The sequence below is a fragment of the Solea solea genome, chromosome 12 (genome assembly GCF_958295425.1).
Source record: "Solea solea chromosome 12, fSolSol10.1, whole genome shotgun sequence".
Lineage (NCBI taxonomy): Eukaryota > Metazoa > Chordata > Actinopteri > Pleuronectiformes > Soleidae > Solea > Solea solea.
Genome location: NC_081145.1, coordinates 2,016,328 through 2,032,595, shown reverse-complemented (window position 1 = coordinate 2,032,595; position 16,268 = coordinate 2,016,328). Strand labels below are relative to the sequence as shown.

At 39.3% G+C, this 16,268-nt stretch overlaps 1 protein-coding gene across 1 annotated transcript in view; it reads right to left on the bottom strand.

The window, feature by feature from the left end:
* Window positions 1-13,350, bottom strand: part of LOC131469959 (uncharacterized) — a 34,691-nt gene extending 21,341 nt beyond the window's left edge. Inside the window, exons 1-15 of the mRNA XM_058645430.1 lie at window positions 13,045-13,350; window positions 11,076-11,351; window positions 10,841-10,944; window positions 10,486-10,755; window positions 10,248-10,341; window positions 10,037-10,104; window positions 9,596-9,826; window positions 9,445-9,486; window positions 9,209-9,328; window positions 9,032-9,088; window positions 8,903-8,944; window positions 8,659-8,700; window positions 8,376-8,438; window positions 8,043-8,238; window positions 7,185-7,313 (exon numbers count right to left, since the gene is read on the bottom strand). Coding sequence (XP_058501413.1) covers window positions 7,185-7,313; window positions 8,043-8,238; window positions 8,376-8,438; window positions 8,659-8,700; window positions 8,903-8,944; window positions 9,032-9,088; window positions 9,209-9,328; window positions 9,445-9,486; window positions 9,596-9,826; window positions 10,037-10,104; window positions 10,248-10,341; window positions 10,486-10,755; window positions 10,841-10,944; window positions 11,076-11,208 — 1,591 coding nt within the window. The 5' untranslated portion in view covers window positions 11,209-11,351; window positions 13,045-13,350. The remainder of the gene's footprint in view (window positions 1-7,184; window positions 7,314-8,042; window positions 8,239-8,375; window positions 8,439-8,658; window positions 8,701-8,902; window positions 8,945-9,031; window positions 9,089-9,208; window positions 9,329-9,444; window positions 9,487-9,595; window positions 9,827-10,036; window positions 10,105-10,247; window positions 10,342-10,485; window positions 10,756-10,840; window positions 10,945-11,075; window positions 11,352-13,044) is intronic.
* Between the last annotated feature and the right edge of the window lie 2,918 nt (window positions 13,351-16,268).

Genomic DNA, 16,268 nt, shown 5'->3' with positions numbered 1-16,268 from the left:
AGGATTATAATATGACAAACTTTTATTAACAGTTGTTATTTATATATTTTTTGCTTTTTCCTCATGATGTCAGATAAATGCAAATTCAAATAAATTCATAACAATCACAACTTCATATGGAACCTGCAGCCCAAGACACAGGTATCTGCACAGCAAGGACAAATTGGTAATTTAACATAATGACAATATTAATACAACACAACATCATCACATCACATACAACAAATACAACAGCAAATTCATATAGAGCAATAACACATTACATACAACAAATACAACAGCAATTACATATTGAGCAATAACACATTTCATAATACAACTAATACAATTCATTTACATATGGAGTAATACAACATTTGATAATACTACAAATACAATAGCAATTTCATATGGAGCTATAACACATTTTAGAATACAACAAATACAATGGCAAATTAATATGGAGCAATGACACATTTCACACATTTAAATTCACTATTTAGTAACAGATATCCAGGAACAAATTAACCATCAGAGACTCAAATAACTACACAAACATTGATTATTACAGTTGTCATGTTGGATCAAGCAGCCACAATGTGGTGACATAAACTGCCATCACTTAAATAAACACAGGACTGCCTCATGATCACTAAAGTATGTAGGCAGCACTAGTGATTCTGCTCCATTATCTGCTTGTTTAATGTAAATGTGATCAATTAAAGTACCCTTCTCTGTTGTTGCTTCAGTTACAATTTGAACAAAACCTTTTTCTGTTAAAAGTGTACATGTTGTGGATGATTTGAAAATATCATCATTAAAATCACCCATGACTGCAATGGTTTCATTTGGTGAATCTAGCCAGTCAAGAAATGTGCCTAAATGTTCTTTAAATAAGGTCATGGGATAACATGGTGGTCGATATAACACTGCAATAACTAGCTGGTGTGTAGCAAATTTGGATACTATGCACTCCAAATTAAACGGAGGGACTTCTATTATCTCACATCCTGTGTTTGGTGTAATATAAACACCTACACCACCATGTTGTTGATCTTTTAATGCAACCAATCTGGGGTCATCACTACTGTAGCATGAACTGCGTGAACAACCATGAAAACTATAACCCTCAATGTTTACTGATTCAACAGAAGACGATGCAGCTAACCAAGTCTCAGTTACAGCAATACAGTTAAGCTGTAACTGCTGTGTACACAACACCAAATCTGGCACATGTCGAGTCAAACCATGCACATTCAGCAAATAAACACTAAACTTGCATGCCCTCAATCGCTGCTGTGTCAAACTATCAACTAAGAATGGAGACATTGTCTGAATGGCATCATTAATGTCACCCCTACAATAAATCTTCTTCTCGTCAAACTTTTCAATGATCAAGCCTGACAAACTCCTGACCCGACTTAAAGCAACATATGCCTGTCCAGCTGCAAATATCTTCTCAAAACACACAACAACATCATCTACTGTGATGCCCTGAACTTTGTGGATTGTACACGCCCATGCTAATTTAAGTGGATATTGACGTCTCAGGCCGCCTTTTCTACAAGCTCTCTCCTCCTCTGGAGCAATAGCTGTTGAACCCACTAAATCAGCTGCAACACTTGGTGACTGTCTCCTCCTATCTGCACCTACATTCTCATCATCAAATTTCACATAAACCATTTTTGGAAACTTAACACCCTCTGATTGTACTATCTGTGTTACAACACCACATGCTCCATTCACCAGGCCATCACTCACATCAACATTTTGACACAACATCACACGTGCACCCTCACCTAACAACAATCGTTCAGACAAATACGTATTTTTAGCTTTAGCATGATGGCCATCAATTAACTTTAGTTTTCCTGTTCTCCTATCGTTTTGAAAATCCTGAGCTTCAATAGTGACATAGTCAGGACACACAGCATACAACCTCTGAATATTGTGCTCATTTACTTGTTGATTTGTTGCATATATGTGTAAAGCTGAGCTGACTTCACCAGTTTCACAACATTTCAAAATCTCAACATCACTTTTTAACATCGGTGTCCCTTTTCTATGAATCCTAACCCTGTTCAACAACTTTGAAAACACACTGTCTTTCTGCCTGACTACTTCTGTTAAATGCACAACTGAAAACAAAGACCACAAGTCAATATTCAAATCCTCGACATACAGGGGTTTTCCTTTTACTGGGGGTAACTGGTAAAAATCTCCAACAGCAATAACACAAATGTTTCCAAATGGCTGGTTGCCACTTTGTTTCATTTGACGTAATCTGCCGTGAATATATGCCAAAAGATTGGGATTTACCATTGAAATTTCATCTATTATCAAAATGTGCAGATCACTGAATTTAGCCCGAAGAGAATTAATTTTTTCCTCACCCAGTGGACTGTACGGTAAGCGTATATCTACTCCAATACTGAATGTGTGGTGAATTGTTGCTGCATTCAGATTGTATGCAGCGATGCCTGTTGGTGCAGTTATTAAAACACTGACATTGTCAGGATTACTGCACAATGGTGATAACAACCGAATGGACTCGTACTGAATGGCTTTAATCAAATGACTTTTACCAGTTCCAGCACCACCTGTAACAAAAACATGTAGTGGAGGTGGATTTTTCCCTGAGACCTTGTTTAAACACCACTGCCGAATCTGATAAAAAACATGCATCTGTGTATCATTTAAAGATCTAACCAACAACAAACCATCACTCCTACACATTACGTTATTCCTTTTCTCCAAATGTTGTACCTGCTCACGATTAACAGCTAAATCTGGAATATGATCCTGGTGTTCAGCCACTGCTTCCTGTCTCTCTGCCATTTCCTCCACAGCCTCTAAACGTTCCAACTCCTGCTCTGGACACAACTGACACCATGCATCTTCCGCCACACCATCTGCATTAATCCTATTCTGGATGTTTTCCAACATGTCTGCGTCAACTTCAAATCGGCTCCTATTCAAATCAACTACTGACTTTACTGTATGTACAGATCCATCACAAAACAAAACATTACCATTGTCATAAAACTGTTGGAACGTTTCAAAACCCTCTGGTTTTAACTGATCATCAACACGATACGGCATGAACAACTGCAATCTACTCAAATGAAACAATTCTGGATTTTTTGTTTCAGAGAACCGAGCATAACGCACTACAGCAGGTTGTGTTCTGACTCTCTTTGTGACAAAACCACAATTGTTGCTCAATGCAATTTTAGTTTTGCAGTTTTCATTTTTACTTACGACACGATACTCAGAAGCAAATGTTACAATACACATGTCATTAAACGTACTGTCATTGGGCCTGTTCTTATACCGGTCAACTAAACTGGTCATCCACATCTCTTCTGTGTTAATGTCATCTGTAGTTGCCCTTTGTTTTAACACATTTAAAGGCAAACTCATCTTTACTATATTCTCCCCTGTTGGTACAAACATGACCTTTCTGGAACACTCCTTCAAATGCATGTTAGTCAACCTATACACTGCTTCCTGAGCACACACATCCCTGTTATGCAAATATACACCACCAAGTTTTTTCAAAGCCTCTTTAGCACTAACATTACCATCTTTAGCTGCTTCCCTTTGGGCATTTGATAACAACAACCCCATTTCCTTTTCTGCCTTTGAAATGTATGAAATTATATACACCACACATGCATAGGCATCCACCACATACTGGATGTCCAAGTTTGCATTCCAACACTTCAAAAGCTGCTTATTATACTGATTAACCCAAGCCTCTTTCACCTGCCTCTTTAACACTACTTTTGTACCTGTAGTTGTTCGATTGAATGCATCTTCAAATGCTTCCTGAGTTACATTTAAACTTTCAAACAACTGTTCCACTGTATCAAAGCTCTGATTTTCATCAGAGAGTGCTTTCTTAATTGCTTCCAAAATGTCATGAGCCCTTACTTTACGCGCCTTTCTTTCTTTAAAATCACGCTCTTTACAATTGAAACACACAGTCTCTGTTGAATCTGTTTTTTTACAATTACATTCTACTATCTCCTCGTCTACTTTAAGACGACTTATAAATGTTTGTGCAGATGCTGGTCTTGGAAAATTGAAACGACAAACTGTGTTTTTCTTTTTACATGTTTTTGAGTGGCGCTTTGAATGCACCTGCACAGATGACACAATGTCCAATAATGTCTCATCATCAGAGGGTAGTTCACATGTAACATATTTGTCAATAAACTCAACTACCTCTTCATCTGTGTTTTTGTCAATTAAGGGAGCATTCTCAATCCAAAACAGGCAATGAACATGTGGAGACCCGCGCTGCTGAAATTCAACACGATAAAAATAGTCCTTGATTTTACCTATAGGGTTTAAGGGAGACATAAGGACCTCCTTCAAAAAACAATGCCACCGAAAATCAAACATTCTCGCCGCAGTTACAGGATTACGACGCAACAACTCGCATTTGTCTGCCCACTCTAACTCCTCAGCTGTCTGTTCTCTCCCTTCCTGTTTCAAAATACTACCAAGTAAGTTAGTCCAACGCATGTCTGCAGCAGAAAATGAACAAAACCAAGTGGGTACACCCAGCTGACGCACACAAGCAAGTAAATCACGCTGAGCTGCCTGCCAAAATGAAGGGGTACCTCTAATAGGCTTAAGGAAACGATAACCATCATCAAACTCTAACAACTTCCTTAAAGACTCCTCATTATTCACCAAATCCTTAACTCTCTTACAAACCTGACTTCCTTTGCCTTTCCTCAAAGCTATGGACACATTCGACACAACCTGCTCCAATTCTGACATGTACTGTGCGAAAAAAATATACTCCACATTCTGAGCAAACCTGCCATCAGCATGGAGAATCCGATTATTAAAATAACGCGACAATGTCAAACGTTGCTCTCTATTGTCATGAAACACAGAATGTCCCTGTGGAAACAACACTGGAAAACACTTCGCTTCATTTTCACGATTAGAAAGTAACTTCACAGGGTTGTTACCTTGTGCTGGAGCCACATTCAAAACACCCTCAAAATACTGATCTAGCGCTTCCTGACCAATATCTACAGGCATAAGACAAGTGTCCTGAAACATACAGTGTTGCTGCCTGTCATGCAACAGCTCATCCTCACCTTCATCCACCTCAGTAGGTGTTTCATTCTTTTCTAAATTACCATCACTTTCCTGTACTAAACTTTCAAGCTCTTGTTCCCGACAAAACTCATTCAACCAGTCTTCATTAAAATCTACATCTTTATAATACATGTTATTCTGTTTTAAATACAACAAAGCCTGCCTTATGCGCATTGGGTCAACAAACTGATACTCATAATGTCCTTTGTATGTTAGCTTTCGCTTCAGTTTGACACGCAACAAAGACCCCTCCATATTGGAACGAGGAAGCAAATTATTTGTCTCTACAATATTTGCTGGAACACACGTCACCGGTCCATGAACACCATTTTGTCCTCCTTTAGGCAATGCCAAAACCTTCATAAATGGGATATGCAACGCAATCAAATGTTGCTCTAAACTATTTAAACAAGCCAATTCAGGAGGCACAGCATGGACACCTAAATTATTGACTACACACTCAGGAGGAAACTCTTTTCTATTTATCTTAGAATTACAATTATAACAAATCCACAAGTGTCCTCTAGGGGAATCCAACAACTGACATGAAGTTGCACAGTTCTCATTACATTTATGTAAATACTCCTCTGAAATACATTTCTTTGCAATTAACGCCATGTCTGCACTCTTGTTATAATGACTTATTTTACAATTCAAAACCTGCTTTTTAAACAACAACCTTTGACAAACAGAACACACAAAATGTGGTCCATCTGTCACTTTAGACAGAAACTGCTCCATCACATAATCAAAATCTACTGCCTGGTCTTTCAATAGCTGCCTTTTCACTTTGCTCCCTGCTCTAACACTCTCCTTAAACTGTGGATTACTTTGGTACTTCCTTACACTATTAATTTTTTTCTTCTGTCTGTAGCTGACATTTAAACAGTACTTATTTGTGCTCATCTGTTTCTTTTTCTCTCTATAGTTGACATCTTGTGTATACTTTACTTTACTTAATTTTTTAATTTTCTCTCTATAGTTGACATCTTGTGTATACTTTACTTTACTTAATTCTTTCATTTTCTCTCTATAGCTAACATCTTGTGTATACTTTACTTTAATTAACAACTTCATTTTCTCTCTATAGCTAACATCTTGTGTATACTTTACTTTAATTAACTCCTTCATTTTCTCTCGATAGCTAACATCTTGTGTATACTTTACTTTAATTAACTCCTTCATTTTCTCTTTATAGCTAACATCTTGTGTATACTTTACTTTATTTGACCCTTTCTTTTTCTCTCTATAGCTGACATCTTGCATGTATTTTACTTTAGAACGTTTCTGATGTTCCAACTTCTCTAACACATTGTCTCTACATTGAATTTTATTTTTGAGCCACTTTTTCCTTTTCAAATAATTAGAAAAACTATAGTTTACATTAGAAGTATACATTCTAGCTGTTGCCTGTACCTCTACTTTACTGTGCTGTCTAAGATTGTAGCCTTTTGTACCCTCACCTACTTTGCAGTAACCATAACAAAAATGTGACTGTGGCTGATGAACACAAACAACAGTCTCATAGTGGTTACCATTGACATGTTCTAAGTACACTGCCTGACTGGAACACTGGCTATTCTTACAACTATATTCAAGCCAGCGATCACCCGTGTAAGTGAAAATAGAAACTCCTAAACAATCTGCTGCTGCTTGAATCTCAACCTCTGTCGCCCAACTGCCGACATAACGCATCCTTGACTTAATGACATATTCTGAAACTGACGAGAACTCACTTCTCAAAATGCTCTCATAAGCTACAGCATTATCTTCTAATTGTTTAACTACAGCTAATCTAATTTTCCTGTGATTCTTTTGTGAACCACACACAGCTTGACTGACTGATCTAAAAAAACAGTTGCCATCACCAACTATTGTGTCCTTTTTGCACGGAGCCCCCAACACACCAACTATTGAAAACACATTGTCGACTTTCTCTGACTCAACATGTAATTTGTCACATAAAGTTCGAGCTACATCATTACGAACAGGGTTAAACACCAACTCCTTAACTGTAACCTCACTAACAAATGCTACATCTGAATCAATTGGGTCACTCCTTTTAACCCTCTTTGAAGTACGAGAAGGCATTGTAGTAGCCTTGCGCTTTGCACCAATCTTCCCTGAAGATGACTGGCTAGCACCACCATCTACTTTGACAGTGACACGAACACCAGCAATCTCAAACAACTTCTGTGTCCCTCTGAATCCTGCAGCAAAACAGCTAACATGCTGAATCAAGTGTTCAAGACTACTAAAATACACAACAACACTCTTTCCTTTGGGATGCACCATCCCATCTGCACTGCGTGCATGAGAGTCAACAACAGCAAACTGTTCTCCTTCCCTAATAATCCCACAAGTACGGGATAAAAATGTGAAAAAGCATGTGTCATATTCCATACACATCTTTTTCAAACCGTCCTTCAGAGTTGTGCACACACCTGCATCAATAAACTCTCCATCAACCACATTGACATCCCCAGTCACAAAGTCACCATACGCAAACTCATAACTATGGCCACGTCTATCTAACTGCTTTGGTAACTCTGGAATACATGGGATAGTGTGCCCACCACAAATCAAGTTATTGTCACGCAAAGATGTGTAGATCTTGTCACCACAAACAACAGCATCGTCCAGATGTCTCGTTTGCCAAGAAAACACACTCTTGGTCTTATGCATTGCCATGGCAGCCAAACTTACTGCCATACACTGTACACCTCTATATTTAAAACGCTGATCCCCCTGATGAAAGGATCCCCTCACAGAACGCACCCCAAAACTTTGCGGCACAGTATCAAAGCACCCAAAAGAAATGGAACCCTCACTGTCTGTATCAGAGATCACTGTGACCTCATCTACACCTGCACCAACAGACCCTGAACCTTGGGCTAGTGGCAAAGTATCAGTCCACCCAAAAGAAATGGAACCCTCACTGTCTGTATCAGAGACCACTATGATCTCCTCTTCCCCTGAACTAACAGACCCAGCATCAAACGTTACCGGCAAAGCATCAAAAACAGCGACCTTACTTTGGATGAGGTCTGGGGAGCTGTGCAGAGGGGGACAGTCTTCAATGGTCACAGGTGATGGTCCACTCATCACCTCCACAACATCTGCAGCTGCCCCCTGCTACAAAACACACTGAATGTTAGACTCACACATGACTTCACAATAACTTCATCACAAAGTTACAACTGCCACAATGTTTGAGCACTATTAACACTAACTAAATTCTTTATAAGATCATAATCTAAATAATGACAAACCTGCTGAGAAGTACGCCTCTTCTTGAAGACAATGCGTCTGCGGGGACGCTCCACAGGGACCTCCTGATGAAAAAAAAACACAAATCAATCTTATTACACATTGTAACACAGCTGTATTTGTACATTTATAACAGTCTGGACTTGTGATACTTTTATGGGAATCAAATATTGGAAAATTCAACATTTGCATATGCAAGTCAATCTTGACCATCAACTACTAATATAAACAGTGAAATTTGTTTAACAGAATACATTTATATACATTCACACAATCTGCCCTTACCTCCACAGCCTTGGGCACTCCAGGCCAATCCCCCACCTCCACCTTAGACAAAAACAAAAAAGAACACAGCAAACACATTAACTGCATGCTCTTCCACAATTTACTGCCCAACACCAGAAATAAAATGTAACACGCTCAACCAGCTGGTTCCCACAGCCCTTCCAACTTACAGTATGAATAAAATAACAAGGTGTTGCATAATCCATTCATAAAATTATACAACTTTCACACAATGTGCACTTACCGACACAGCCTTGGGAAGTTCAGGCCACTCCTCCACCTTCACCTTAGAAAAAAAACAGCAAACAAATTAATTCCATGTTCTTACACAATTTACTGCCAAACACTAGAAAACAAATACAACTTCTCAAACCTTCTGTTTCCCACAGCTCTTCTTTGGAGCAAAAGGGCTCCTAGGACGCTTGACCCCCTAAAAGAATAATAACAAAATGCTTAAATTGCAACAACTTCAAATAATGACATCAGTCTTGACAGTTCATTTTTCCAAATTGAATCATTGGCTAATAAACACTCTTTGCATGCACATTACCATTGGTCCCTTGGCAGAAGTACTGGGCTCCTTCTGATCAAGATTGCCCGGACGGACACTGTCCATCATCTCCAACATTGGTGGGCTGAACCACACAGGAGTGAGAGGGATGGAACAATCCTTGTGAGACAAAAAAGAAAGAATTTTAGTAACAACTTCCGTTGAGAAAACATACAGATAGATACATCAATCAATAAACATAGATATCAAAAGGTGAATTAAAAAACAAAACATACCCTGAGCTGAACCTTCCCTCCCTTAGGGGGCGAGCTGCTCCCCTGTAATGAAAAATATAATTTTATACATGTACATTTTGACCATTTGTGCAGTGAATTGCTTGGAAATGTTTCTGTTTCTCCTAAAACACAAAGTGTGCAACTCATTTACCGTCCTGCGTGGTTCAACCACCTTCCAATCCAATGGGTTGTGCAACGGACGTGGAGAGCGGGCCTCTCCAACCACAACCAACCTCGGAGCCAGACGAGGAGCAGGAGCAGGAACAGCTGGCAACATGCTACGCGACTCCTCCTGTGCAACAGCCATCGCTAGCTCCAGACTGGATTTGTCGCATAGCAATGTCACCAGCGTCCTCATCCCAGATCCATCACTCAGGTGCACCTGCAAAAAAATGAGATCAAACTCAAATTAACAGCACTGTCAATACTGTTGCTAATCTGCAAAACAAACTTTGTCAGATCAACTTATTAATAATAATGATGATAATAATAATAACACATTTCATTTATACAGTGCTTTAACAAACTCTGAAAAAAAACTAGTATATATGTAAAGGTAAGAAAGGACAATAAACAAATCATTTCCACTTACCCCATCCCAACTCCACAGGTCACGCTGGCTGAGAGGAAAGAACTCTGCAATAGAGTAGTACCTCACACCTAAACAAACAAATATAATGTTTGTCATCATATTAATTTAAAAACATTCTGAATGTGACAGAAATGATCTTTCTCCATATGCCATAAAAGCCAATGACATGTACAACTTGAATTAGACTGAACTAAATATTTTTGGGCCATACCCTTGCGTGCAGCCACACGGTGAAACTCCTGGCGAAAAAGTTCCTGCAAGTCCTGATCCACGTTCCGGCGCGGAGGGAAGTCCAGGACAAACAACTATAACAACACATAACATTATTTAAAAACAAGCAATATAATAATCACAAACATGCATTGAAATAAAAAGAAATTATCTACAACAGCCTATAAAGCCACATTCATTATGATTGGAAAGACGTGAACATATTAAAATAATCTTGCCTTCGGCCACCGAGACAAGGCACTGGTGAGAAGCTCCTCAAAGTCCACTGCAGCCTGATCCAAAGTCCCCTTAGTCAAGTTGTTGCTGGGCGCAAGAACACAAACAAGGTCAGGTGTCCTGGGAAGGACTGCACTCACCATCTCAGTCCTCAGGTCCTTGGCGTCAGCCCCTGGCGTTGACATGAGACCAAAAGAAAGCTGCTTGTGCGAAATCTTCACATGGCCATCAACAATGGCGCGCAGGTGGGAATCACCGACAAAAAGAACAAACTATAACAATAGAAAAGATTTATTTAAGAACATTAATAACTACGCCTCACATAAATAATTATGTTTGTAAATTCAAAATCAATACCTTCTTGTCAGGTGACTCGGCTGGGATGATCATCTTGTGACTCCTGCCAGTCAGGGGTGAAACTGGCCAGGTGCTCACACGGTGGCGACGACCAGTACCACGACCTAGATAAAAAGACAAAACATTAAAATAGAAGAACACATCACCCAAATACATTGTGCACGTACAAAATACATTAAAGACACTGACCACATGCACTCTCCAAAGAATTTAAAGAAAACAGGTGAATACATACGTGAGGGACCACGTGTTGGTGGTGGGAAGCAAGTGGTGGGGACCAGAGGCGCAGATGCCACCACTGCTGCCAGGCGTTCCTCCATGCTCTTCTTGGCCGCGATGGAACGGTTGTGCTTCTTCAGGCGAGGCATCTTCACCTAACCAATAGAAATACAAAAACTCACACAGAAACAGTAAAATATATACCAGAAAACAGTTGTATTAAATGAACGAAATAATTTAAACCAATTCCTGTTCCTCTGTAACTTTGTGACGTCCCTGGAAATTCAATCCACTGTAAAAAAAACAAAAAAACACATACAATTGTAAAAAGCACAATTACAACATCACTCCCTTTACTCCCTTTTGTGAGATTCCCATACAAGCACTCAAACACACAGTTACAGACTGTAACACTTCCAGCATGTTGTTATTGTTCCTCATAATATGATCATAACTGTGTTGGATTACTATGTCGACTGTACTTTAATAATAATTTATGGTTATAAAGCTTAGTATAAATATAGGACTTAATAACAATTACTTTTAACTGGCTACTGCCTAGGTGCAGTACCCAGAGTGAGTGTTTCCAGGGATTCCAAAATGTTTTTCTCATGCTGTAATAAGCCACTGTGTGTTTTCAGAACGTTATGTGACTACATTATTATTAGCTAGGTAACTCAGTATTGTTGTTTTAAAAAGCAAATGTTACACATATCCAAACCTGTATTCAATCAGAAGCTCGTATTATAAGCTGTAAGGGGAGCAATATGAATAACAAACCAGCCTGATGTGCAGGTCAATTGCTAAGCTGTTAAGGGCCTTAAGCATAATTGGTCAAGGTAAAGGGAACAATGACAAAGCTGATGTGCTTTAATAATGTGCGAATGACGCAGCTTTGTCTATGAAGCATTGACTGTGATGCTAATAATTTGGTAACTCCCTGAACACATCATCCTCATTCAGTTCAACAAGCAGAACCTATCTCTACACACACCATTTAAAGGTAGACAAGCTTTGTCTACTTTTGAGGCAATTCCCAACACTTACCTGACACCCCCCCCAAACACAGTCAGTACAGTTTTGCGAAATTCTCACACAAACAATCAAACAACCACAGTCCCACACTGTTTCACCTTGTACACGTTCTTATTGTTCCTAATAATATGATCATGAATCTGCTGGTTTACTGTACCAACTGTACTTACTAATTTACAGCCATAATATACTATTTTTAATAAACTTAGGATAAATTTAGGACTAAACAACAGTTACAGCCAGAGTGAGTGTTTTCACACATACTGGTGGTATACAGTAATATGTTGTTTTGATTTCTGGTCGTTGTTTTCACCCTGATCCACAAACACCACAGCACTGGCAGAACTTCATGTTTCCAGGACAACTAACCCGGAAAAAACACACGTGACATCATGATTACATGACCACCGATTGTCAAAATAAGTTTCAGACGTAATGCTACGCCTTAAAAACAGATTGTCACCCACGAGATCCTCGCTCGTGGGCTATGGAAAAGTCTACAGCTGTGGAATGGAATAACTAGTTCTTTTGGTGTGTGACTGTGGTGGACTCAAATGAAACTTGGGCATGATGGGTAACATCACTGCCCCTGCCCAAGGGCTATGCTCTATGCAGAGCATAAAATACATCCATGCGACACCGCAAAAATTTTGTTCAAACATAAAAACTGAAACAAAAAACGACAAAAACACACATCCCACAAACTGTATTTGTGATACAAATAATGAGACTTATTGAAATTACTCCCGTCTGCTTTGAACCATGTATAAAGACAAACCGCATCTAACATGTTAACCATTTGTACAGCCATGCTAGATGCAAACAAAGACATGGTCACCAGAAAGCAAAAACAGTGATTACATTCTTTTAAATTAATCTGTTCATTGGCATCGTTCTCTCTGGCCATGAAAACAGAGAGCTATGTGAACTGATATGCCAACAGCACTTACCTAAAATTATCCGCTGGTTCTGCTGATGAAGTCCAGTACACACAAAGAAGAAAGACCTTTTAACCGTTGAAGAGACTTTGAAAAAGATGAAATTCGCTCAAGTGCAGTCCACTGAAAGCCAAGGCCAAGTAGAACCACGTGCTGTGTAGAAACTACACAACTGAAGGGCACAGTCCTAACAGAGCTGAGTTTTACCTGACAGACGTGGTAATAGACCAATCACAGACAAGTTAGGGGAAAAGAGGCGTGGTTTAAAATGCACCAATCAAAAACTGGTTATAAGAATTGAACACAAGTGTAAGTCATTTCCAGTCTGTAGCATTTATTGTCATTACTTTTTTTCCTCCAAATGTGAAAATAAGAAAATCATTTTCCAATTCCTTTACTTTAGCATGGTTTTCATTTGTGACCGGCCAAAACAAAACCAGCAACTACTTGATGATCAGACTCCTATGGTTATCTATAAAACAAAACTATACACATTCTCACTTCATTGCTTAATATTTGTATATTGTTTCCATTTCCAGATTGTCTACTTGATTATTGTATTATTTTATTTAATATTTTATTTCATTCCATCTCATTGCCTATTTACCTGTTTATTTATATCCTTATCTTATGCCTTGTTTCCACGGCTGTATAACAATTTTTCTTTGCATGGAGCATTTAGACGACAAAAAAAATTCACCCAAGGAAAATAAAGTGTTCTGATTCTGATTGGCCCACAAGAAGTTGGGGTTATTTCATGGTGGACACTGTATTTAATAGTCCACTGTGCGTTTCGAAACATTATGGCTACATTATTATTAGCAAGCTCAGTGTTGTTGTTTTAAAACAATGTTACACACATTGAAACTTGTGTTCAGTCAGAACACTGCATTACAACCTGTAACAGGAGCATGTGAGCATCTGCTGTTCATATGAATAACAAACCAACCTGATGTGCAGGGCAGCTCACAGGTAAAGGGAACAATGGCAAAGCTGATGTGCTTGAATAATGTGTGAAAAACACAGCTTTGTATATAAAGCATTGACTGTGATGCTAATGATTCAGAAACTCTCTGAACACATCATCCTCAATCAGCTCATTCAGCAACAGACTGAACCAGCACACCAACAATGACACACTTTAATGTATTTTTTATGATATTAGAAATGTGTATCTATATTTGATCCTTCTAACTATGATTATACTACATATCTTGTTTCCCATTTTTATGACAAATATACTCATGTTTTATTTCACTTTAGTTTTTTCTCTGAAAATCCTCTCTTCATAGAACCATTGGGATCCCAAGACCGTCAGGACGAACAAGGTTAGGTGAAGGGTGCCAATGGTGAGGGGTTAAGATTGTGTGTTGTAGGCGTTGGTGGCAGATATTGACGCCTTCAGAACAAAGGTAGGGGGATGACATCTTTGAAATAGTCAAATGTGACTCGCGTAGCGACGTGGACGCACGGACACTCGCGAGCCCTCAAGCTCGAACCCGTTCATTACCGCTTGCGGTACTAGTTCTTATTAGGGTTCGAGCAACTTGGTTGCAAGAACCCTATTGTAATTGTAAAGATTATTCTTCTTCTTCCTCTTCACCAAAGTAAATCGCGTTTTAGAGGCCCTGAACACGCTCCAAAACTCACCAATTTTTGCAAGCGCATCAGACCTGGTGTAAATTTACGTTTATTAGTGTTTCGGGAAATGTGCGTCAAAAAATGAAAGTGGGCGGGGCAAATAACTGCTCCACCCCCGAAAACGCGTAGGCCTGAGAAGCACGTTTAATGTACATGCACGAAACTTGGTACACGCGTTCCTTAGGTCGGGCTGGTCAAAAAAGTCAGCGTAGCCGAAGCTCTAAAACAAACAGGAAAGCCGCCATCTTGGAGTGAAAGTTCATTTTTTGATGATTTTGGCCATATCGCACCATCGGTATTTGAACGAACTTGTCCTAGAGCTTTCATGGGATCACCTTTAAACTTGCTGAGGTCACTATGGACAAGTTGAGGATCTAAAGTTCCTAAAAACTTTTTAATAAGTATCATGGCGTACGAGAAAGGGGCCGGCAAAGTTGATGAAAATTTTAATTTTTCGCCACAGGCAACAAAACTCTAATAACTTTGCGATAGAAGGTCACATCCCAACCAAATTACCTAGGGTTGATGATGGACTATTGCTGAAGAAGTCTGTGAAAAAAACGTACATTTTTAGCACAGCGCCTCCTTGTGGTAACAGAAAATACAAAAAGTACACAATTTCGGTAATAACTTTTACATAGTTAATCGTATCAAACCCAAAATTTGTGAAAACAGTCAAAACACATGATAGATGATGCGTGCTTAATATGATAACAAATCGTTCAACGGTGTTGCCATGGCAACACTGCAAAGTCAGATATTTGTGACAAATAAACAAACTGCTACAACTTTGCGAATCCGAGTCCAATCTGAACCAAACTTGCTAGGATTGATGATAGTCCAGCCCTGAAGACGCCTATATGAAAATATTCACTTTCAAAAACAGCGCCCCCTGGTGACAGCAGACACTATGACACCTGATATTTGAATGAACTTGTCCTAGAGTTTTTGTGCGATCACCTTGAAAGTTGGTTAGGTCACTGTGAACAAGTTGCCGAGCATAAGTTCCTGAAAGCTTTTTAAAATGTCGCTCGGTGTACGAGATGGGGGCGCCAAAGTTGGCGTTGATCCATATTTTTCACAACAAGAGGCGAAACTCTTACAACCCGTAAAACTTGTCCTCCTGAGGAGCACGTTGAATGTACATGCACGAAGCTTGGTACTCACGCGTTCCTTAGGGCCAGACGGTCAAAAAAGTCAGCGTAGCCGAAGCTCTAAAACTAACAGGAAAGCCGCCATCTTGGATTGAAAGTACATTTTTGGCAGATTTTGGCCATTTTGCACCAATGGTATGTGAACGCACTTGTCATAGAGCTTTTATGGGATCACCTTCAAACTAGGTGAGGTCACTGTGGACAAGTTGAGGATCTAAAGTTATTAAAAGTTTTTCAAAATGTCGCATGGTTTTCGAGATAGGGGGCGCCAAAGTTGGTGTTCATTCATATTTTTCTCAACAAAAGGCAAAACTCTTATAACCCCTAACACTTGTCCTCCTGAGGAGCACGTTGAATGTACATGCACTAAACCTGGTACTCACGCGTTCCTTAGGTCGGGACGGTCAAAAAATTCAAAGCAGCCTATGCTCTAAAACTAAC